The 23,094-nt window shown below is 38.7% G+C and overlaps 1 protein-coding gene across 2 annotated transcripts; it reads right to left on the bottom strand.

Moving 5' to 3' along the window:
* Nucleotides 1-3,282: 3,282 nt before the first annotated feature.
* chpt1 (choline phosphotransferase 1) lies at nt 3,283-22,984 on the bottom strand. 2 transcript variants are annotated; one of them, XM_062994124.1, is made up of 11 exons: nt 22,604-22,984; nt 14,107-14,254; nt 13,509-13,650; nt 11,511-11,595; nt 10,974-11,105; nt 8,908-9,063; nt 7,698-7,823; nt 6,469-6,543; nt 3,989-4,092; nt 3,695-3,747; nt 3,283-3,411 (listed from the first exon to the last, which is right to left on the bottom strand). In XM_062994124.1, exons 1-11 carry the CDS (start codon nt 22,841-22,843, stop codon nt 3,362-3,364), a joined length of 1,311 nt encoding a protein of 436 aa, XP_062850194.1. In that variant the 5' UTR covers nt 22,844-22,984; the 3' UTR covers nt 3,283-3,361. The 2 variants fall into 2 exon arrangements, with proteins under 2 accessions (XP_062850194.1, XP_062850200.1); XM_062994130.1 differs by lacking the exon at nt 3,283-3,411 and having other exon boundaries at nt 3,665-3,723.
* Nucleotides 22,985-23,094: the final 110 nt, after the last annotated feature.

A 23,094-nucleotide genomic window follows, 5' to 3' on the forward strand; every position in this document is an offset into this window, starting at 1 on the left:
TGTGTATTCTGACACCTTTCTATCAGAACCAGCATTAACTTCTTCAACAATTTGAGCTACAGTAGCTCGTCTGTTGCTGCCTTCGCTCCCCACGTGCATCAATGAGCCTTGGCCACCCATGACCCTGTCGCTGGTTTACCACTGTTTATTCCTAGGACCACTTTTGATAGATACTGACCACTGCAGACCGGGAACACCCCATAAGAGCTGCAGTTTTGGAGATGCTCTGACCCAGTCGTCTAGCCATCACAATTTAGCCCTTGTCAAACTCGCTCAAATCCTTACGCTTGCCCATTTCTCCTGCTTTTAACACATCAACTTTGAGGATAAAATGTTCACTTGCTACCTAATATATCCCACCCACTAACAGGTGCCATTATGAAGAGATAATCAGTGTTATTCACTTCACCTGTCAGTGGTCATAATGTTATGCCTGGTCGGTGTATAAACCCCATGCAATGTACTAAATGTTACTTAGCAATACTATTAAAATAAATTAATCTGCCTTATAAACATTCGAAACCCAATCTGGTCACCTCTGTAATTTGTTGCTGCATTTGACTCAGAATTTTACACTAAGAAATTAGACATACTGGTGTATGACACCAGATCAACAAGGTTGCTCACACAACATTAATACAGTACCATAAATCTACTTTTAAATGAGGTAACTGTAATTTTACTTCCTATCAGCCAACATACAGATACAGTTATTAGTTACATGTATACCATATACACGGAACTTGTTTCAACCTGAACAAACTAAAGACAAGCTTCAGAGAAAGCTTGCATATTTGCCTACTTTTTTGTTTAAACGTGCAGAGGTCGTGAAGGACATAATTCCGTCTTCCTGTTTCCCAGTCCTAAGGTTAGTTGAATGCAGCATAAGTAAGAAATATCCCCCACAGTTCTCTCTGGGCATGTCTTATAATCACAAAGCTAGCATGAAGCTTGTCTATTATCACTATAGTATAAACTGTACTGCAGTTGATTTTTGGCTCTAAGCAAAGATAGGAATTTTATAGCTCACAGTGTTAGACAGTATTTCAGTATATCAGTAATGATTTTCATTGTGTTATTCAGGCACATCAGATTTCCAGTGCAGTCCACTTAACCTGTATAGCAAAGTTTTGGCACCATAGCGTTATTTAAAGCATCCTTATGTGTGTACGTTGTTGGCTCCTCAAACAGCACAATCTGATGTGTTATTTGACATCTAAACTCATACAATTTGATTTGATTTACACTGCATTGTCCATGCTGCTTAAAAATAACTCAAGCAAAACAGCAGAGAAAGTGATTCACCACCCACACATAGTTGTGCGTTTACTGTGTGCTACTTTGCACCCTTGGTTATCTGTCAGTTCTGTCTTAATAAAGCGGCTACGCCAATAAATCAGTACCAAAGGATGTTTAACTACCATGACATGACCTGCTGATTATAGAATGTTGACTAGGCACATACTAAATGTTCTGCATTAAGTATTAACTGATATTCTGTGACTGGGATGTGAAGTCTGAGGCATTTTTTTTATCAGTTTGAGAAAATAATTGTGTTTTTCTTTTATCATTGAGAATTTGTTTATTAGGATTGACAGGAATGGTAGTTACTCATTACACAATATTCATCAGTTCACAAGGTTATATCAAACACAGTCATGGACAATTTAGTGTCTCCAATTCACCTCACTTGCATGTCTTTGGACTGTGGGAGGAAACCAGAGCACCCAAAGGAAACCCACACGGACACGGGGAGAACACTCCACACAGAAAGGACCCAGACTGCCCCACCTGGGGATCGAACCTAGGACCTTCTTGCTGTGTTGCAACAGTGCTACCCACTTATCCACCGTGCCACCCCAGTGTAAATTACATAAAGTAATTACATCAATGAACACTATTGTGCCTAGTGCTGTGAGAAAGTATTTGCCCCTCACCTATGTTCTTCTATTTTTGCTAATTTGTCACTTTTTTCCCAAATGGTTTGAATTCTGGGGAGGGGGGTCTGACCCTCCTAATTAATTCTTAGATCCACCCTAAAAAGAGTTAAAAACAACAGTATGGGGTGGGGTAGGGGTTGTTAGTTAGCTAATATACAGTATAAAGATGACCTTCCCCCAATTGTCACTGTATAATTCACACTCTGCTTTTAAATGTTTCAGATCTAAACTAACGCAAAATGCAGCTTTTAAATGATCATTCCATTCATTGAAGATAAAGGTTTATTTAAAACCCATATCACCAATGTGAAAAAGTAATTGATCCTAACCCAATCAAATCAACCAATCAAATGCTTGTGATACCTTTCGATGAGTCTTTTACATCACTGTGGAGGAAGTCTGGCCCACTATTTTTAGGAGGAGGGTTTTAATTCGGCTACATTGAGGGGTTTTGTCACAGCAATTCCTCTTTGACTTGACCACTCCAAAAGCCTCATTTTATTTCTTTTGAACCATTCAGTGTTGGACTTTGCTTTGAATCTGTATTTACATCTTTTTAAAACGTTGCATTGAGTGCTGCTAAAAGCAGACCTGCTGCACATCTACAGACAGGTTCTGTTTAAGTGATGTTCAGATTCAACAGGTCTGCAGTAAATCATGCCTTGGCTAGTGTAACTGAACCCAATTGTCAATTGAATTTGGTTAACTTGTTGATTTAGTAGGTAAGGGTTTTTTGTGTTTACTTGGGTTATCTTTGTCTAATTAAAAAAAATGTTTTGATGATCTTAAACATGGATGTGACAAATATGAATGACAGAAATAGAAGTAATTTGGAAGGGGGTAAATGTAATGTGCTCTGTAAAACATATTAAGTAACAAAGATGCCAAACAAATGTGTTTGTCTTTTTCTTTTAAATAATGTATTAATGAATAAAGTGGTTTGGTTATCAGATGTTATATTTGGTAATGCTACGAGCAACCTGCTCTTTTTTAATAAAGTCTGATGGAGCTATAATTAAACATGGCCTCATTTGTTTGCTAAATGATTCCACATTTTTATGACTAATACACCATCAAGCATTTTTAAATAAACAGTCCATTTCTGGCATAGCCATAGAACAGGAAAATATTCAAAAACTTGCAAATCAATGTTGATATGTAATGATGTCACATTAATGGATATATTACAGATATTTAGACTGGATGCTTTGCTGGTATTTTCTCTGTCTCGTAAAGAAGAGTAAGCCAGACCAATAGCTAAACCACTAAAATACTAAACCAAAGCAGAGAAGTAAAATCATTAATTTGTCTGCTATTTAATCAATTCATTGATGAGTGCAGAGCCAGCACTGTGGTGCCGCATGTAGATGTGAATGTGGATACCACTCCAGATTCCTGTGACCAGGGTTCAGTCTTTGCCTTCATTCACTGTGTGGGGTGTTTGTTTGGTAGAAAAATAAGACTGGTGGGTCTGCTGGGTCAAACATTTACATACCGAAACTTCAATTAATAACTTAGTGGCGTAGAAAGTGTCATTAATCCTTGTGGCACGGACTCTTTAATTCATTGTTAGCTAGTAACTGTGCCCATATAAACAATACTAGTCTGAATAAAAGGACATAAAACCATAGTAAAGACTGTAAAGAAAACCCAGGCTTATGCTAAGAGGAAATGCCCCCCCCACCCTCCACACACACACACACACAAAAAGTGAACTGAATACAGTCCAGCAAGTCAAGCTTTAATTCACCTACTGTATATAATAGACAAGCAGGATGAGCCTCTATGTGTTGCATGTTGAGAATCCCTGGGTTAAAGGTAAAGTACAAGACAGAATACAGGCAAGAAATTACCAACTGGCATAATATAATAGCTACCAATGAATTTTGAGGCCATGAGTAAAAGTTAAATAACAGTGTTTTGACTTTCTACACCACCAAATTCATACAGTTGCTGAATTTATGTTTTTGAGTATTTTTGCAACTATCACATTTTCAGAACACCCACAATAAGCCTATTACAATTATTTATTCTAATCATATACTCACCAAAAAATGAAGAAATAACTGAAATCACTAGATTGTAATATCAGTTCTGTGCTCTCAGTTCTGTGTAATGAATTGAAGCAGCACAATCTGAGTGATCCAGTTATCTGCAGCAGAAACAGTAAAGCCAAATCTATACTGGTATACACATTTCTGTTGTCAGATCATATATTTCATTACATACCCCAGCCCTACAGTGCCAGAAAATAACACATTAAAACAATGCAACACAATTAAAACTTTATTACACAAATCACATACAAATTATTTGTACAATTAGCCCTTTGGGAGGAGATATTCAAAGCAGGCAGTGTTGTGAAAGTTTGTGCATCATTAAACAGGAACGTCATGAGAACCCATAACGTCTACCCACAATCCCTCAGTTCAATCTGGAAGCAGCTGGAGATTTAGGTTGAGTGGTTCTTCCTGTTTTTAGCACAAAAGCACAATCCTGGTCCCAGCACCCACAGTCTGACAATTACGTCTCAAGACCTGACTTTGTCTTACACCAAATCCAGTTTGATTTCTAAAATGAATACAAGCACTGCAATCACTGGTCAATTACATGAGTTTTTTTTTTTTAAAGGATAATGCTGCTTTTCTGTCATAGCAGCAAATTGGCACCACTGCTATGGAATGTCAGGAAACACTTTTGGTTTGAATACATAATACATTAAAATGGTCAGTAAAAAATAGAAAGGGAATCTTCCTTTTATTTGTTAAAACTGAGTGCGTTTACATGCATGCTAATAATCTTATTTTACTCGTTTTGGCAGTAATCCAATTACACAAATAGTCATGAGGCCATATATTACTTTTTATTTTTATGTAAAGCCATATTATATGTGGCACACAGGCAGCACAGCAGTTAAACACACTAACCAGCTATCATTGAGACTAAGGGTTTGGATATCAGCAGTGCTATCGACTGATCGGTCATTCAAACAGACTTATGAGATTATGTCCGTTATGATTGACTATGTTTTTTTTCTTGGGGGGGGGGGGGGGCTGGGGGGTGGTTGTAATCAGAACAGCGTAGCCATTCAGAGGTGCACTTGTCAGTGCGCTTTCAGTGCTGCTCCCAACCACAGACACAAACAGAAGGTATACTCAAAGAATGCGGATCAAAATTATCTGCTGTGGCAAACCCTAAGTACATGAGCAGCCAAAATGAAACAGCCATATAACAATGATTTATACTCAGATAAAGCCACTTGGGTTTTAGATAGATAGATAAATAGATGAATGGATGGATGGATGGATTTATTGGAATTATTGTATTATATTAGCCCAGTAATTGGTTATTACATATACCAAAGTAATTGCATTGCATTCAGGTTTCCGTATACAACAAGTGTGCTACACCACTAGTGCACTATCAATTTTTTACGCCGCATACCCTTCCTGATGCAAACCTACTCTGTTCACCCAGGTTTGGGACTGGCACTGTACCAGAACCACTGTGGCAGCCTCTAAAACAATAAAACATCAGAGCAACCTAAAATTTTACTAAAAACTAATAATCTTGAGATACTAAAGAATTATGCTACTAGCAATATTAGAAGCAATTAGAAACTGAGAAGTTGAATGGCTCAACTATTTAGTCAGTAAAACTGTTAAATTCCTTGCTCACAGCTGATTAATTTAGATACCCCGCTAATAAAAAATGTAAACAAATTATAGTATTACTGCATATCAAAAATGCCCGTATTAGATGAGAATATTACAAACAGTTAGGTCTTAGCCCTATGATTTTTATGTATTAGTGACTGAGTGCAGCACAGGGGACCGGCTTTTGACCAGTGCTGCAGCCCCTTGTGGCCCAGGTAAAGGCTAAGAACAAAAAATGTAAAAACTTAAAATATTATAAATGTGCGAGGAATATTACAAAGGTGCTGTGGTAAATTACATTAACCCACTACCAGTGGGAGGCAGGGTTTGAATCCCAGAGATGATATCGGCAGGTCAGGCATCTACATAGACATAATTGGCTATGTGTGGGAAGAAATTGGGGGGAAGTCCATAATTAGATTACTCATTGTATGACATTAGCTGTACATGTAAATGCACTCATTTTTGTGATCATTTCTCAGGATTGGGAAGAATACTATTTGAACTAAAATTATTTAATTTAAATGACATTGGACTAGATTGATTCAATCTGACATCTAAATGAACAAAACAATTTGGCTGGTAACATAATTTGCAGCTGCAATGTATGCTGTATACTTGTTATCCAGTGTGACGTTACTCAGTGTGTTCGGTTTAGTATGTAAGGTTGTTCAACTCAAAACTGGCAGTGTAACTGGTTCAGTTTAGGTCATTTACTCGACGCTCTTCACACTGTCAAGGCTGCTGTGGTTTTGGTTTTCCTGCTCTGGCTCCAGAAGTGGGGCGGCATCTTTGCTTTGCCCCGCTTCCTCCTCCCGCCGGGCAAATTGTCAGTCTTTGTGATTGTGGCCCTGTGGAGTGATGCTGAAGACCTGAATGCGCAGGTGAGAGGCTATCTGCAGACACACCCCTGTGCAGTAACGTGTAAGGTCAATCACAGACAGGACCTGTAGAACACACACATACACATTTAGGTGGTTAGGTGATTTGTTTACCTCTACTCTTTTTTTTTCCGGTTTAGTTGTTGCCAATTTTGACCTCTTGCTATGTTTTCTCGTTAGCTATTGCATGATAGAGTAACAGTAAAGTGTAAACAGGGCAGATTGCACCTAACCACTGAGGCAGCAGAAGAAGCCCTGCAACAGGAAAGTGAATGCATTTTTGCAGTGGCAAAAATAATGGAAACAAACACGATAACAAATGGAGGACAGCCCACCCACCAACTGGCATATCTTGCACCAAGTGTGAGTCCAAACATGGTGCCTGCTCCAGAAACACACCATTTATGTGCCTCTGGTGCAGCTTGATTATCCAGGGTGGTTCCCTCGTGATAAGTTCCGAGCCAAAACGTGCTGCAAAAATGTGGTGGCATCATGTGTCAGACTGGATCAAGCCAGGCTTTATGGTTTCAAGAAAAAAATGTCAGTTAAAAAGACCATCTGTGCCTTTGTGCCCTTCTTTGTCAGCCATAAATGGCAAGGCAGATGGACATGATTCTGTAACCAAGCCAGGCAGGTGGGCCTGTTACATTAAAGGCTTTGTACACCAAGAGACTAGGTCTACAGGTCTAGGTCTGCCACTTACCTCTGCGTTTAGGCATTTTATATGATACATGGCAAAGCCAGTTTCTGCTGCTGTGTTACTGAGTGCCTGGCTTGAAAACAATACGTAATACTGAAAGTACTGACTGATAGGAGGAATTTTGGCTCAATCTTCTGTGCAGAATTGTGAGTAGGGTACAGGTTGAATGAGCCTGTTAATTTTGTTTAATGTTTAATTGAAATGGGTCACATAATGCCACTCTTTCATTTGGTTTTACAGCTTAATTAAATAAAACTGGCTTTTGGGTCGTTGTAATTGAACTTGACTAGACTTCATAAAGAATGATTACAATTTTAATGCACACTCTGAAATAGCTCATGAAAGTATGAAACTATTTAGTTTCAAACCCAAGTGTGATTGCTATTTTCTCACCTGCCATAATAAACTGCACTAAAAAATTAAACACACCGGGTTTCTATTCAACTGGACTAAAGCAGGTATAAAAGCACTCTAATATTTTAAAATAACAATAGTCATATTCTTAACTGAACATACTTACCAAAGCAATCCAGAGGACTATATGTTCATCAATAAAGCTGTTAAAGTATTGATTAAGGAAGAGAAGGCCGGGGCCAATAAAGGCAGTATCATGGAGATGAAGCTCACTCCTCGTCATGTGAGCAACCTGAGGAAAACACAGAATGCTAAAAATGTTAGCAATGCCAAAATGTTAAACGCTTGTAGTAAAATTAGCTAACCCAAGAATTTTGACTACCATGTAAAATATGTACACACAATGTCAGGAATTAAGATAAGATATTCAAATGTTATTTCATGGTTGCAACCCATTTAAATACAAAGGGCAGTTGTAGCCTTGCGGTTAAGGTACTGGACTACTAATCAAAAGGTCGCTGGTTCAAGCCCCACCACTGCCAGGTTGCCACTGTTGGGCCCTTAACCCTCAATTGCTTAGGCAGTATACTATCACAGTACTGTAAGTCGCTTTGGATAAAAAGCGTCTGCTAAATGCTGAAAATGTAAATAACCCAATGGGCAGGTGAACTGGTAACAGGTAAAGGAAACATAATTGGGTAAAAGGAGGATCCATCAAAAGATTAGTCTTTGCAAGCTAAAATGGGTTGTGGCTCAAGACTTTGTGCAAAACATCGAAAGAAAATAGCAAGATTGTTAATAATTAAGGTCTTTCACTATCTACTATACATAATATTGTGAAAAGATTCAGAGAATCCAAAGAAATCTCAGTCCATGTAAGACCCGAAACCTGAATGTCTGAATGTTGAATGTCTTCCTATCTCAGCTATGACTGTAACTGTACCATATCACATTGTGATTTATTGACCCTTCACACACTGTGAAATATTTATTTATTACACCAGCCTTTAGGCACAATACCTTTTAAAATCATTATTTATTCTTGTTTATATTTTATATTACTTATTCTATGTAAGATTCTATGTATTCTATGTAAGACATATTACACACTCTATGTAAGATCTACAGTCTTACTCTAAATCACATCTGACTGTATTTGTGCAGTGACAAAATATATTTTCTTTTGTCATTTTAATACAGATTTTAAATAATTAGCAAATTACAGAATCTTTTTTTACTGCATGTTACCAATTGCCCCAACTTTTGTAGTACTTCGCTTGAGCTTACTTCTCCTAAAGCCTACGTTTCAATCCAGAACAGTAAACTCAGAAGCCCAAACCCCAGGTCTGTTAAAAAGGGAAGTGAGGAAGGCTTACCACCAGCTTGTTGGAGATCTTGGCAATGACCATGCCAAACGTAAGGATGTAAAGGCAGGGCTGATGCTCAAACAGACTGGCTGACTTCTTAAAGATGATGAAGGCCAGGCTAAGGATGAGGCCTATATGCAGGCCAGGAGACAACACACTGGTGTCCTTTGAGAGAGAAGAATACACATTTACCATTTCCATAACCTTTCCTCTAAAAGGCATTACAGAGTTTTCTTCTGTGTTTTTGACTCTTGCCTATAAATGCGCATGTACAAACCCAAATCAGAACAAAAGTCGGGACAGTGTTTCTTACATTAACTTTGACTTTTACCTCATTGCAGACAGGATGAACCTGAGATATTTCATGTTTTGTTTAATCAACTTCATTTTGTTTGTTACAATACATCCACTTCTGCATTTCAGGCCTGCAATCTAATTGTATAAGAAGTTAAGACAGTAAAGCACAAATGACATTGTAATGTTGCCATTCATTCAGCTGTTATTTTGTCCCATTTTCCTGCAAACATGTCATAAAATGTGCGACAGTACAGGCATTTTCTGTTCCAAAATTTTCTACACATTCTCTATGCAGACAGGCAAGTATAGTACCTGTACCCTCTTCTTCGCCTGACCACAATACACGTTTCCACTGTGTGATGGTCCTTCCCAGATGATTTCAAGCCCAGAGAACTCAATGACGCTTCTGAACATGGTTAACATAAGGCTTCTTTTTTTGCACAATAATGTGTTAGGTGGTATTTGTGAATGTAACTCTGTATTGTAGTGCTTGACAGGTTTGACCAAGTAATTCCATTGCCCATGCGGTTATATCAGCTATTGATGAATGACGATTCTTAACGTAGTGCCTTCTGAAGTGTTCAGCTTAGACTTGCGCTCTTGCTTTTTACACAATGAAATTCCTCCAGATTCCTTGAATGGTTTAATGATATTATGCACTGTAGAGGGAGAAATATGCAAATCCTTCTTTCTTTAAGGAACATTGTTTTAAAACATTTCAATAATTTTTTTCCTCATTACTAGCCCTAAGTTGCTTTGCCTTCCCAGCTTTTTTGGAATGTGTTGCAGGTCTAAAGTACAGGAATGGATTTACATGAAATATCCTGGGTTCATACTGTCTGCAATTAAATAAAAGTCAAAAGTAAAAATAAGAAACACTACTTTTTTTTTTTTGCATTTTCATACTGTACAAACTTTTTTGGGGGGTTGTACTTGCATGCTGGAAGCATGATTAATGTCATTTGACATACTATAAATGCATGTATGCACATATTATAATTTATTTTGCAATGCATTGTTTGCATTTCTTTATAGTTTTGTTTTTGTTTCTGTTTGTACACTATATATTGTTCAGGTGACCCCTGTGCAATTAGGTGTATAAAACCAATGACCCTTTGCAAGATCTTGTGGAAGGCCTTTCTAGAAAGGTGGAGGATGCCGTTTCTACAAAAAAACCTAAATTGCACAGTCCCCCACTGTTCACTTAGAAAACACTTCCAAACCAGAACTATCTGTGCCACACCCCAGGTGCTATTGTATGTTTGCAACTGTAAAAGGGGCCCCTACACTAAGGATGAGAATGTACATGCCTACATACACCCCTGTGGGAACTAAGCTCAGGATCACGGTTTCATAAAAGAGAACATAAGTGCCAGCAGCTGTCTAGCACAGAAACCATGATTAAGTACACATCCATCCACCTGGAAGGAATTAACACTCAACAAGGCGCAGATGGCTGCATGTCTTCTCTGCTGGCCATTAGTGGCATGGCAGATGGGCATGATACTGTAAAATGTGCTCATCCTGCTAAGCTATGTGGCAAGTGGGCCTGTTACAACAATAAACTGCACCTGTATTCTACATTTGTCATTACAAATAAAGAATTAAAAATAGATAAATAAAATAAAAATGTACATTTACATCAAGAGATGAAAACAGCTGGGTTAATGTGAACATATTATTATAGTTATAAGACCTAATTTTACAGTGCTATTGGTTTATTAGTACTATTGTTATTGCAGGTGCCATGATCAATGACTGAAACTACAATAACTTACTGCCACTGTAGAGCCATTCTTCCCCACGCCGCCACTCAGGATGACTGAGAAGTAGTTGTACATGGAAAGCAGGAATCCTCCGATGATACCCAGAATCGGCAAGTTGTTCAGCTTTATGTTGAGCACTGGTAACTAGAAAAATACAAAATCCAACACCGGGATGAGAATTTTTGCTCGTCTCAGGCTTTGAAGATGTAAAGCAAGCTTTGGCATATAGGGGGAAAAGCCAAATGGTTCCATCATCTGCCAACTGGGCATCAAAAGATCATGGCAACAAGGTATATCAGCACTTAATCATATTTACCTTCGCAGTGCTTGTTTGTCAAATTTCCATGGGCGGCACAGAACAAAAGTGAGAGAGAGTCTAATTTAACCAATGGTACTCAGGACAGTTTGAGTCTGAGGATGAAGTGTAAATATTGTTCTCCACCATCAAGAAGTTCACATGGTTCAATAACACTTTTTTCATAAGTTGTGTGTGGATGTGATGACAGGACAGTACATTTCCATGCAGTAAGAGTATATGTAGCACTATACCGTAGTCTGCCACAGGCTTACTCCTCCGACGGCTGACATCAAATACATGATTATGATGGCAATTTGGACCTCTGTGACGTCAACTCTGTGTGATTAAAAACACAATAAAATATATGTCAATCTACACTAGGCTGGTGCCAGCAGTTTACTATTTAAAAAAAAAAAAAAGAGTATATTATTATTGTTATTATACCGTGAAGTTACATTCATATTTGTATTTTCATTTTCATCAACCCCTTTATGCTGGTCAAGGTCAAGGTGTGTCTGATGTTGCATCAGGTACACATAATGACACACATTTCTGGAGGTTGACTAGCTGACTAGTTTCTCAGAATAGTTTATCATTTTCCATTTCTAACTAATCCTAATAGTATACAACGATCAGCCATAACATTAAAACCACCTCTTAGTTTCTACACTCACTGTCCATTTTATCATCTCCGCTTACCTTATAGAAGCACTTTGTAGTTCTACAATTACTGACTGTAGTCCATCTGTTTCTCTGCATGCTTTTTAGCCCGCTTTCATGCTGTTCTTCAATGGTCAGGACCCCCACAGGACCAGCACAGAGCAGGTATTATTTAGGTGTTGGATCATTCTCAGTTCTGCAGTAACACTGACATGGTGGTGGTGTGTTAGTGTGTGTTGTGCTGGTATGAGTGGATCAGATAGCAGCGCTGCTGGAGTTTTTAAATACCGTGTCCACTCACTGTCCACTCTATTAGACACTCCTACCTAGTTGGTTCACCTTGTAGATGTAAAGTCAGAGACAATCGCTCATCTAGTGCTGCTGTTTAAGTTGGTCATCTTCTAGACCTTCATCAGTGGTCACAGAACGCTGCCCATGGGGCACTGTTGGCTGGATATATTTTTGATTGTTGGACTATTCTCAGTCCAGCAGTGACAGTGAGGTGTTTAAAAACTCCATCAGCACTGCTGTGTCTTATCCACTCATACCAGCACAACACACACTAACACACCACCACCATGTCAGTGTCACTGCAGTGCTGAGAATGATCCAACACCCAAATAACACCTACTCTGTGGTGGTCCTGGGAGAGTCCTGACCATTGAAGAACAGCATGAAAGCAGGCTAAAAAGCATGCAGAGAAACAGATAGACTACAGTCAGTAATTGTAGAACTACAAAGGGCTTCTATATGGTAAGTGGAGCTGATAAAATAGTGAGCGTAGAAACAAGGAGGTGGTTTTAATGTTATGGCTGATCGGTGTAACTATAAATATTATAAATATAACTAATTATTTACTCTAAAGGACCTGTAAAATCTTAACAGACTTTGAAGGCATCTTACACATAATGTTTGCTGTTACAGATTTTATAGGTTTTATTGCACAAAGTTCAGTAGTCACATGAAGTCTCGAATCTTCCCAGTGATCAATTTATTACATGACATAAACTAACATTAAGCTGCAAAAAGTGTATTTTGCTGAATATGTTTTTCTTTGTCCTGAGTCAGTGCAGTGAAATCTTATGAAGGTTCGCTTTCAGATCCTTTTCATCCGTCACTATGCTGACTATCTTGAAAGTTCTGGGAAAAATGTGCATAACTGTTTTTGTATGTGTATGAACATGATTGTGTGTATTAGTGTATGTGCATATACAGTATGTGTGTATTAGTGAACATGCATGCGTGTGTGTGAGTCTGCATGAGGGTGAGTATTAGTGTACATGCATGAGTGTGTTTGTTATGTAAAACATAATGTTTCAACATTATGTTTTACACTTTTGTTACATTTACAGGTTACACATGATTTATTGGGTCAACTTCAATGTCAAACACTGTCACTGGCATTTTCGTATTTCCAATTTACCAAACTTATGTCTTTGGACTGTGAAAAGAAACCAGAGTTCAAGGAGTAAAACCAGGCAGACATGGGGAGAGCATGCCAACTCCAAAAAAGAAAGGACCCGGACCACCTGATGTGAGGCGACAGTGCTATCCACCGAGCCTGAGTCTATGTATGTATGTGTACTTACATGCCAAAGCGGAGTGTCCCAGACACGTAAGTCTGCCAGTGAGCACAGAAGAACATAAACATGCCCACAAAACCGCAGAAAAACATCCAGTCTGGGTAGGCTCCCATGCCAGCGCATATACAAGTCCCCACGGCAACAAAAACTGTAGAAGGGCAGAGACAGTACTGATCAGGGGTCATAAATTAGGCAACAGTTACATAACAATTACATTAAAGTTACAACAGTTACATTAGCTCGGCTATTGGCCGGCTAGGTGCCTACACAGATTTGATTGGCTATGTGCTGCAGATGTGGCCTCTGCTAGCTGATCAGTGTGTGACTCCTTACAAAATACTGATCTCAGCAGAATCAGAGCCCAGTATCATGCTAACTTGTTGTGTAAGTTTTTCTTACACTTTTGTAAGTATTCTTCTAACACTTTTGTAATGCTGGAGAGACAAGAACATCAAAGCATGAGCTGCAAGGTGCTTCAAATAATTTTATTCAATTGTGTTGATCCAGTAATGCGAGATCATTTTTTTTTTTCATGCAGAATATGCAATGTACAGGGAGTCAGTATAGGGACTAAGTGAATGTTTAATAATGGAAATAGGGATACCTGTGGAGACAGCATCACAACCATGGTCGAAGAGCTCCCCCAAAGCAGAGCTGCTATTGGTTCGTCTGGCCTGCTTCCCATCTATGGCATCCAGTGATTGGTAAATGAAGAGACCTAAAGCACTAAGAATAAAAGCCCATGCTGGAGCCTGCAAGAGAAAAAAAAAAGTCATTTTAAATGAAAAGGGACTTACGAGACAGCAAATACAACAAAGAACCTCTAAAGACAGTACTGTGATGTGCAAAACATTAGGACCAGCCCCCAAAAATAGGCAAAGCCTATATGTAAAAATTATGCATGCTATAGTCAAGGCAATTGTCTTTAGCCTGCTCCTTTGACTTTATATATTTTTAAAATTTCTTCTCTGTTTTTATTGCTGTTTTATGTTGTTTGTATATGTTTTTTGCTTTGATTTTATTCTTTTATGTACGGTGACCTTGAGAGTCCTGAAAGGCGCTTATAAATAAAATTTGAACGCAGCAGATATAATCAGCATAAAGACCTGAGTGATTAAAATAAGGACCAAATCAATACGGCCAGACAAATGGGATGAAGTAGCTATGAAACAGCAAGGAGTGATCACATGCAGCTGTGTTATGTATCCGTAGACTGTGGTCAGAAATGTGACAAGGCATGTGTGTATCGGTTATTTGCGGAAGAGATGGCACAATTGTCGAGTTAAGGTGTTTTAGTCACTTAAAGGTGATTAAAGGTTTATCAGGTCGTGTGGCAGCAAAATAAGTTCAAATAATCATCACCCCTCCACCACCACACTTACAAATGGTATGAGGTCTTTGTGGTTTCCTCACTACATGGAGCTGTGCGTGATGACCAAACCTCTCAACTTTGGGCTGACAGGTCAAAAGGATAGATTCAAAACCCACCAGTTTCCATATTTTGATTTACTATTAAGGAAATAGGAAAGTGATTAATAAAATAATGATTTATAAAAATAATACAGCTGTAGGAGGAATTACTTGCTATTTTCTATGACATAGGCGTTTGGATGGCCGTCTTTTAAAGTAGCCCAACACAAAGTAGCCTGAGAACCGGCTTCAGACCTCAGCACTGCTATCAGCTGGTTGGGCGTCTACACAGACATGAATGGCGATGTCTGAGAAAGGGTGGGTGGCCGAACCACTGTGATGGATTGGTGCCCTGTCTTGTGCTCAGTAATCCTGTCTTGTTCCCAGTGTTTCCTGTTAGAACTTGGCCTGCTGCGACTCTGACCAGGGTAAAGTGGTTAATGAAAATTAAATGAAAAATAAACAACAATTCCCTGAGTAGGTTTAAAGTACTTATTTCAGCAGAAAGTACACCAAAACGTTTTTAAACAGTAAAGTGAAAGTAAAAAAAGAGAGGACAGCGATCTGAGGAGGCAATGTCTGAAACAACATCAACACAGAACAGCTCATAAAAAAACAACTGGCTTGTTTACCAGAACTGATCCTGCCAAATCAAATAATGACAAGCACAAAGGCACATTCTCTACAGCCCACCAACACACATCATAATCACCAAAACAATCTTTTTCTCCTATTTTAGTAGCTATTTAATAGAATGTTTTTCAGAGGTGTTTATTTATTGGGAACCTCTTTATTTCATGCACACTGTGGCCACTTTCTGATAACATGACACTTATACCAGAACAATACATGCGATCACGTCATTACCATGTCATTGCAGTGCTGGGAATGGTCCACCAGGAAAGAGCTTGTTGTCACATCCTATTCTAAAACTATAAGCATTCATTTCAAGCTGCCCACACACTGCAACTGAAACAGCCTCCACTTTTGTGAGAAGGAAATGGGTCTGTAAAAATTTGTGCCAAAAGTCAAAAGAGATTTTGGGAGGGCATTAATATTGGACGAGAAGCTCCAGTTTGCAAGCAACCTTCTAAATAATCCCAAAGGTGTTCAGTGGGGTCAAGATCAGAGGTGGGGTTCAGTGGGGTCAAGGTTCCCTATACCCTATGGCTACTTACCCTTCTTTGCCAGGGGAAAAGGGTACCAAAGCAAACGTAAGGGTGAAACGTGATACAGTGCAGACCACTGATTAATTAAACACCGGTTAATTATCAGAGTGTTACCAAAAGTACTGTGGTAGGGTATATTCATTTTCAGGCACTGTAAATAATATTAATTTACTAAATGTAGCATGGTAATATCCTAAAAATAAATAAGACACATTTAGCTTTCTTTTTTTCCAATATCTGCGACTTATTAAATCCCTCATTCTGATACAGCACATTCATTATTTTTATAGCAACATCCTATTCACAGTGATTCACAGTGACTCCTCATATCATTTCATACAAAAAAGTAAAATCTTAAAAGAATGCAGAAGTTGACTGAATTACTCAATGGATCATGACGCTTACCTGACTTAGTGTTTTTCAGATGTTTCCTCATACTTGTAATACACTTGCTTAGATCAAACTGCTTTAACAATTACAGAAGTGGTGTACTGTGTTTTCCAGACATTTTCACATGAAAACAATCAATACTGACCAGCAAATCTTTAAGAAAGACAAAAACTAAAACAATTCAAGCAAGAACAAACAGTAAACAATAATCCACCTTGTTCTTAACTACTAACCACTACCATAACTACTTGTGGTATATTGTTTTGTTTTTTAAAAATCTTATGTTTAAAAAGCCATTTAATAATACAAATTGGAAAAATGCACTTGTGAGTGCACTCTCAGTGCCGGTCCCAAGTGGGGATAAAAAAGGAGGGTTGAATCAAGAAGGGCATCTGGTATAAAACCTGTGAACCTGTGAACATGTGAAAAAGAATAATCCACCGTGGGACCCCTAAATACAGAAGCAGCTAAAAATTATAATATTAAAAGTCATCCTTTTTGGTAAAGTTTCCATTTTTCCAAACATTTTCTATTTTTTACACTAATGTTAAATAAAGGTCAATTTAAGTCAAGTCAGTTTTATTTGTATAGCGCTTTTTACAACTGACATTTTCTCAAAGCAACTTTACAGACTCCGGGACCAACAGACCAAAAACCCCCTGTTGAGCAAGCCGAGGGCACCAGTGGCAGAAAAAAAATCCCTTAAAAATACAGGAAGAAACCTTGAGAGGAACCAGTCAATAAATAAAACAGCATATTTTAGATTTTAGAGCATATTTTTATCCTCTTAAATGATTTCATTACTGTTGCATTCTAAAAATTGCTTTTATATTTATGTTTTTTGGATTAATTAAATCTATTCTGCTTTTTTTTCAACAGCATAAAATATTGCAATCCACTTCTAAAAAGCCCATGTATTGGAAAAGTTGGGACTTCTTAAAGTGCCTTGCAAAGAGTCAAAATAAAAGTGAAATGTTTACAGAATACTCAAGTTACATCTAATTCCACAATAAGCAGGTTAACTGATATCAGGTGAGGGTATCATGATTGAGAGTAACAAAAAAAAATGACTCCCTGCAAAAGAATGCAATATTGCAAGTGAGTAGATCTTTAATTATCTATCGTATATAATATTGTAAAAAAAAAAAAAAAAAAGATTAGATAAATCTGGAGAAATCTTAGCCAATGAAGGGCAAGCCCAGGAACGAGTGCTGACTGTAAGTGACCTTCGAGTTCTCAGACAGCACTGCATTGGAAACGGTCATGATAATGCAAAAAAATGTCGACACATGGGCTCTGGAATACTTTGGAAAACCGCTGTCACTCAAGAGAAAGCCAAACATCAATTCTGTGCAGAAACACCGTAGAGTGCTCTGGGCCTGAGCTCATCTCAGATGGACTAAAAGAGAGTGGAAACATTCAGAGGTCAGATGAGTCCACCTTTCAGCTTATTTTAGTGGAAAACTTACATCGAATTTTAGGTGCCAAACAGAAAAAAGGACCATCCACACTGTAATGCCTAGTTCACACTACACGATTTTTGCCCTGATTTTCGCTTGCCAACTGGTCAGCGCTAGATTTGCCGGTTAGGGAACAACTCGGCGATCGGAACTCGGCTCTCAATCGCTATGATAACATAATCCTTTATTAGTCCCACAGTGGGGAAATTCACAATGTGAATATGTGAACTACTCCAAGCGGCTCGCCGAGCAATCGGCGATTGAAGAGAGATAGCTAGCATGTCAAATATCTGGATCTGAGTCGCTCAACTGGCAATGAGTGCTGTTGAACAGTCAATGAGAACGCAAGATACACTGTGAGGGGAAACGCAGGGGAGGAGTTGTAAAAAGGTGGGAGTGGGGCATAATATAGTTTATATCAGAATACATCAACACACACACAAGTTTTACAGTATTTCTGACCTTATCGTTCTATACAAAACATCAACATTGCATTGCAAAAAATATTTATTAACCTCCAACTCACTATAGAACAATTCATGCTGTTCGCGTAGCCAAATCCACTCAGATTCATTTATTTTTTCTCCTTGATTTTACGCTGCATATTACCGCACAAACTTTGATCGCTTGCTACTTGTTGACGTGTATTTTTGGACGTGCTATCATTAAACCCCTCGTCACTTCTCGCGTTTGTTTTCGTGACAAAACGTAGTTTGGTAGACCAGAGAAGCTCGCCTGTAATTCCAGTTGGTGATAGATCATGTAGTGTAAAACCCCCTATCGCCGATCAGTCATGTAGTGTGAAAGCCACACCGACTTGAAAGACTCCTGATTACAAGAACTGTACAGCAACCTGACGACTTGGAAAGTCGTGTAGTGTGAACTTGGCATAAGCAGTGAAAAATTAAAAAGCCAACATCTGTCAATGGGGCATATTCTTTGCATATTCGTGAAGATACCATTAACAGCGAGACATATGCTGCCATAAAGGCTATGTCCCATGGTTATTTTAGCAAAACAATGGCCTCATTGCCCCCGGGGCCTCATTCTGCATGTGCTACAACAGAGTGTATGTGCTATACTGGCCTGCCTGCAGTCCATATCCCTTGGCAGCTATATAGTGTAATGATGAGTATTAAAGAATTGCAAGACATTGTTTCCATGATTGATATATTTCACTTTGGTTAAGAAGCATAAAAGAAAAAACTTGAAGGAAAAAAAATGCTGATCAATAACATCATTATTAAGGTCCATTGTTCTCTTCACATTTAAACATGCCAATATTTGGATAGGTAAGCAGACTTAGAATAGTGTCTAAACCTGCAACCAGTTTTACTTAAAAATAGACCCATGTTATACTTTTTTTTATTCCATATAATAACCAAAAATATGTGATTATTCTTGTATTGTAACTGTGCCACAAACAGGGAATAATCATAAATAAATGTGGCGGCCAAAGTAACGGAAACAAAGTAACAAATAAAAACAAAAAACACGTTTAGCCCACAACAGAGAAAGTAGATAGAAAAGGGATAGAGTACTGCCTCAGAGCAGACAGGTAACAGTGAACAGTGAATCCGGTTTTGTTGCTACAAATCTCCCTACGTAACTTAAGGCCAATGGGGTTAAAGGTTGGCCTTTATCTGGCACTGCTCACACCCCAGCAGTACTACTCATATCTGTAGTAATAAAACAGCAGGAGTGGAATTTGGACAGTTTGGTCAGCTTTTTACTTTTGTGTATATTGTAGAGGTCGAAAGTCAAAAGTTTGTGTAAGCATATAGAAAGTTGTCGACCACAGCTGGTTTGTGCTGCACTGAAACTACCATGCAAGGCAATTTAGACTGGCCCCACCTTTACTGTTTTAGTGATAGGCTTGTCATGCTGGAACTGGTGTAGCAATGTTCATAATGTTTTTCATCGTCAGCAGTTACAATTAAACACAGAAAGAACAGTTCAGTGTAGGTCAGGCTGGAGTTAATACCGGTGGTGTTAATTTAGATGTTTGTTTGTTTGTTTATTAGGATTTTAACGTCATGTTTTATACTTTGGTTACATTCATGACAGGAACGGTAGTTACTCATTACACACAAGGGTCATCAGTTCACAAGGTTATATCGATCACAGTCATGGACAATTTAGTATCTCCAATTCACCTCACTTGCACGTCTTTGGACTGTGTAAGGAAACCGGAGCACCCGGAGTAAACCCACGCAGACATGGGGAGAACATGCAAACTCTACACAGAAAGGACCCAGACTGCCCCACCTGGGGACTGAACCCAGGACCTTCTTGCTGTGAGGCGACAGTGCTACCCACTTATCCACCGTGCCGCCCAATTTAGTGATGTACCCTCATGAATATAAAACAGAAAGAATTGTAACAAAAGCATGACAGTCACAGATTCAAAGCCTGACACACATTTCAGTGTTGTTATTCATTTATAACTGACAGTACCAGTCAGACCACTCTTGCAACTCCATGCCTTTGCTAAGGGGTTTAACTTAGTCAAAACAGTAGTACAGTAGTAAGTGAATATGGTTGGAAATAAATAATAAATATTAGGAATAATAACAGATTTATATAAATAATAATAATAACAATAATAACCACAATAATAATAATAATAATGATTATTATTAGAAGTAGTAGTATTATTGATAGATAACCTATTATTTATCCTAATTCTTTATTTCTTTCTGACCATACTCACTTACTACTGTGTACTACTGTTTTGTAACAACAATAATAAAAAAATAGTTGCATCTTATAGCAAAAGCCATGGTCTGTAATGGGATTGCATTGTTGAAAGGTATCAGTCAGGAAAGGTGGACAGAAAATTTCAAGGCATTAAATACACCATGGAGGATAGAGAACTTGGTCATAAATAAGTAAGTAAAATACTGAGCAGCAGTGACATCACCAAGCACCAGCCAGCCTTCCAAAATTGATAACAAGACAAGAAAACTGGTCTGGGAGGCTGCCAAACAGCTTACATGAACCATGTGAAAACAATCTCCTGTATTATTTATACGTCAGAACTGTAAGAAAAAGGAAGCAGGTATGCCAAGAGCATGTGGGAAAATTGTGTTATGGTTTAATGAGACCAAAGGTGAAGTTTTTGGCCATAATTCCAAAAGGTATGTTTGGTGCAAAAGCAACACTGTGCATCACCAAATGAACACCATAGCAACAGAAGCATGGTGGCAGCATTAAGCTTTGGAGGCTGTTTTTCTGATGAAGATGGAGGGAATTATAAACAGTTCTAAATATTACTTAATTTTGACATAAAGCCTTCAAGTCCCTGCTAAAAAGATGAAGGTGAAAAGAAATCTCACCAGTCAGTATGACAACGACCCAAAGCATACCTCCACATCAACAAAGTATGGCATCACCAGAACAAGATCAAAGTTTTGAAATGACCCAGTCAGAGCCAAGATCTGAATCTAATTGAAATGTGCACAGACTTGGATCTAGAGCACTTTTCGAAGGAAGACTGGGCAAAGATGGCCAAGTCAAGATGTGTCGTGCTGACAGACTCCTACCCAAAAAGACTGTTCTGTCATAAACTAATACTTTGTTTAAGAATATGTATGCAACCACATTACTGTCTTTTATTCGTTTTTCAATTAAATTGTTCAGATTATAGGTCACATTAAAGGTGTAAAAAGATCTGAAAGGATTCATCTTGGTCTGATTTTTTAATTCCACAAAAACCTGTCATCATAACAGGGGTGTGTAGACTTGTTATACCCATTTTATAAGCTGTTTTTACAAACTAAAGCACAAAAAACTAGCTAGCTACCACTGTGGAGTGTTTGAATTTAAACATAGTGACCTGGCCAGGCATCCACACAAACACAGTTGGCAATGTTTGCGGGACAAGAGGTCGGTCAGGGTCTCTTAGGCTGCCACTGCGATGTACGATTTCATTCAGACTGTGTCAGAGGGGACGTATGGTGATCGAGCTCTCCTTGATCAGATCGGGGTCTCACAATTGCGAGTATTAGGTTGGGAATTAAAGAGGGGGAAAACTTTTTACCTGTAAATTAGTAGTGACACAACAATAATGTTTAGCCTGTAAGTGATGTTTACAATGTTCCGTGTGTTTATTAGTATGTTTTGAATTATGAGACATGTTTCAATCAAGAATCTAAATAATAAAATGCAACTCGTATATTAAGGTAAAAATGTATATTGAATCTTAAAAAAAGGTGAGTAGTGTAGGTGCCACACAGCTCTAGGATCCAAGGGACCATGATACAATCCCTGCCTGGGTCTCCGGAAGGAATCTGTCCTGTGTTTCAGAAGGCTTTTTCCAAAAATATGTCTACAGAGAGTCTTTAGGCTTTGAATTTAGAATAACCCTGATCAAAATTAACAACTGCCAAAGATACCACTGGTTTACACCTGAGTTACAGTCCAGGAACACTCATTTTAATCCAGTACATTACTGTACATCCAGTACAGTAACAGTGTTGATTTTAGTAGCAGATTTGTGTGTACAGGATGGTGTAAAGGCCACTGAGCTGTTTGTGTGTATATTTCAATGAAGTAACAGCCAACACCTTCAGACTGGACTACACAACTGGTTGCTATGCAAAACATGAGGTAACGAGAACAGTAATACAGTCCAAACCAAAAATAGTGAACCAAAAATATCTACACTCACCTCCTCGGTGGCGGTGGGACAGTAATAGACCAAGATAATTGTGGTGAACACATTGATGAACAGTCCGGTGATGGTGAGGGTGTTAGGAGCGACCCAGGTGGGGATCTGTTGCACTAACCAGTTCCAGTAGAGCTGACAGGGAGGCTCGAGTAAAGAGCGCCCCGCAGAGCTGTACTTATGCTCAGCTAGCCGCCGCAACTGTACCGCTGACAGCGGCTCCGCACACACACACTGCGCCATACCGCAATAATAAAACACACACACTCACACGCGAATACCGCCTGTTTTCAATTCCGACAGAACATGTAGACCTCGAATGTACACCGAGGTGCGCCGTGAAACACCTCAGCTACGTGTTCGAAGTCATTTTAAACACCAACTGTTGTGCTAAAGCTCGTCACTACTTCAGAGCCGCTGCTGACACCAAGTGAGCAGGAAACCAACGACCGGAAGTCGCCTGAGCCGGGAAAATCAAACACACAGTACAGGAG

The sequence above is a fragment of the Trichomycterus rosablanca genome, chromosome 1 (genome assembly GCF_030014385.1).
Source record: "Trichomycterus rosablanca isolate fTriRos1 chromosome 1, fTriRos1.hap1, whole genome shotgun sequence".
Lineage (NCBI taxonomy): Eukaryota > Metazoa > Chordata > Actinopteri > Siluriformes > Trichomycteridae > Trichomycterus > Trichomycterus rosablanca.

What these genes read in the sequence shown, in the direction of transcription:
- chpt1 (XM_062994124.1), bottom strand. Translation starts at nt 22,843, where the DNA reads ATGGCGCAGTGTGTGTGTGCGGAGCCGCTGTCAGCGGTACAGTTGCGG. An exon ending in GGGACACTCCGCTTTGGCAT is followed by an intron (nt 11,596 to 13,508) that starts GTAAGTACACAT and finishes TTAATCACACAG; the next exon opens with AGTTGACGTCACAGAGGTCC. An exon ending in AGAATGGCTCTACAGTGGCA is followed by an intron (nt 9,064 to 10,973) that starts GTAAGTTATTGT and finishes TCTCTCTCAAAG; the next exon opens with GACACCAGTGTGTTGTCTCC.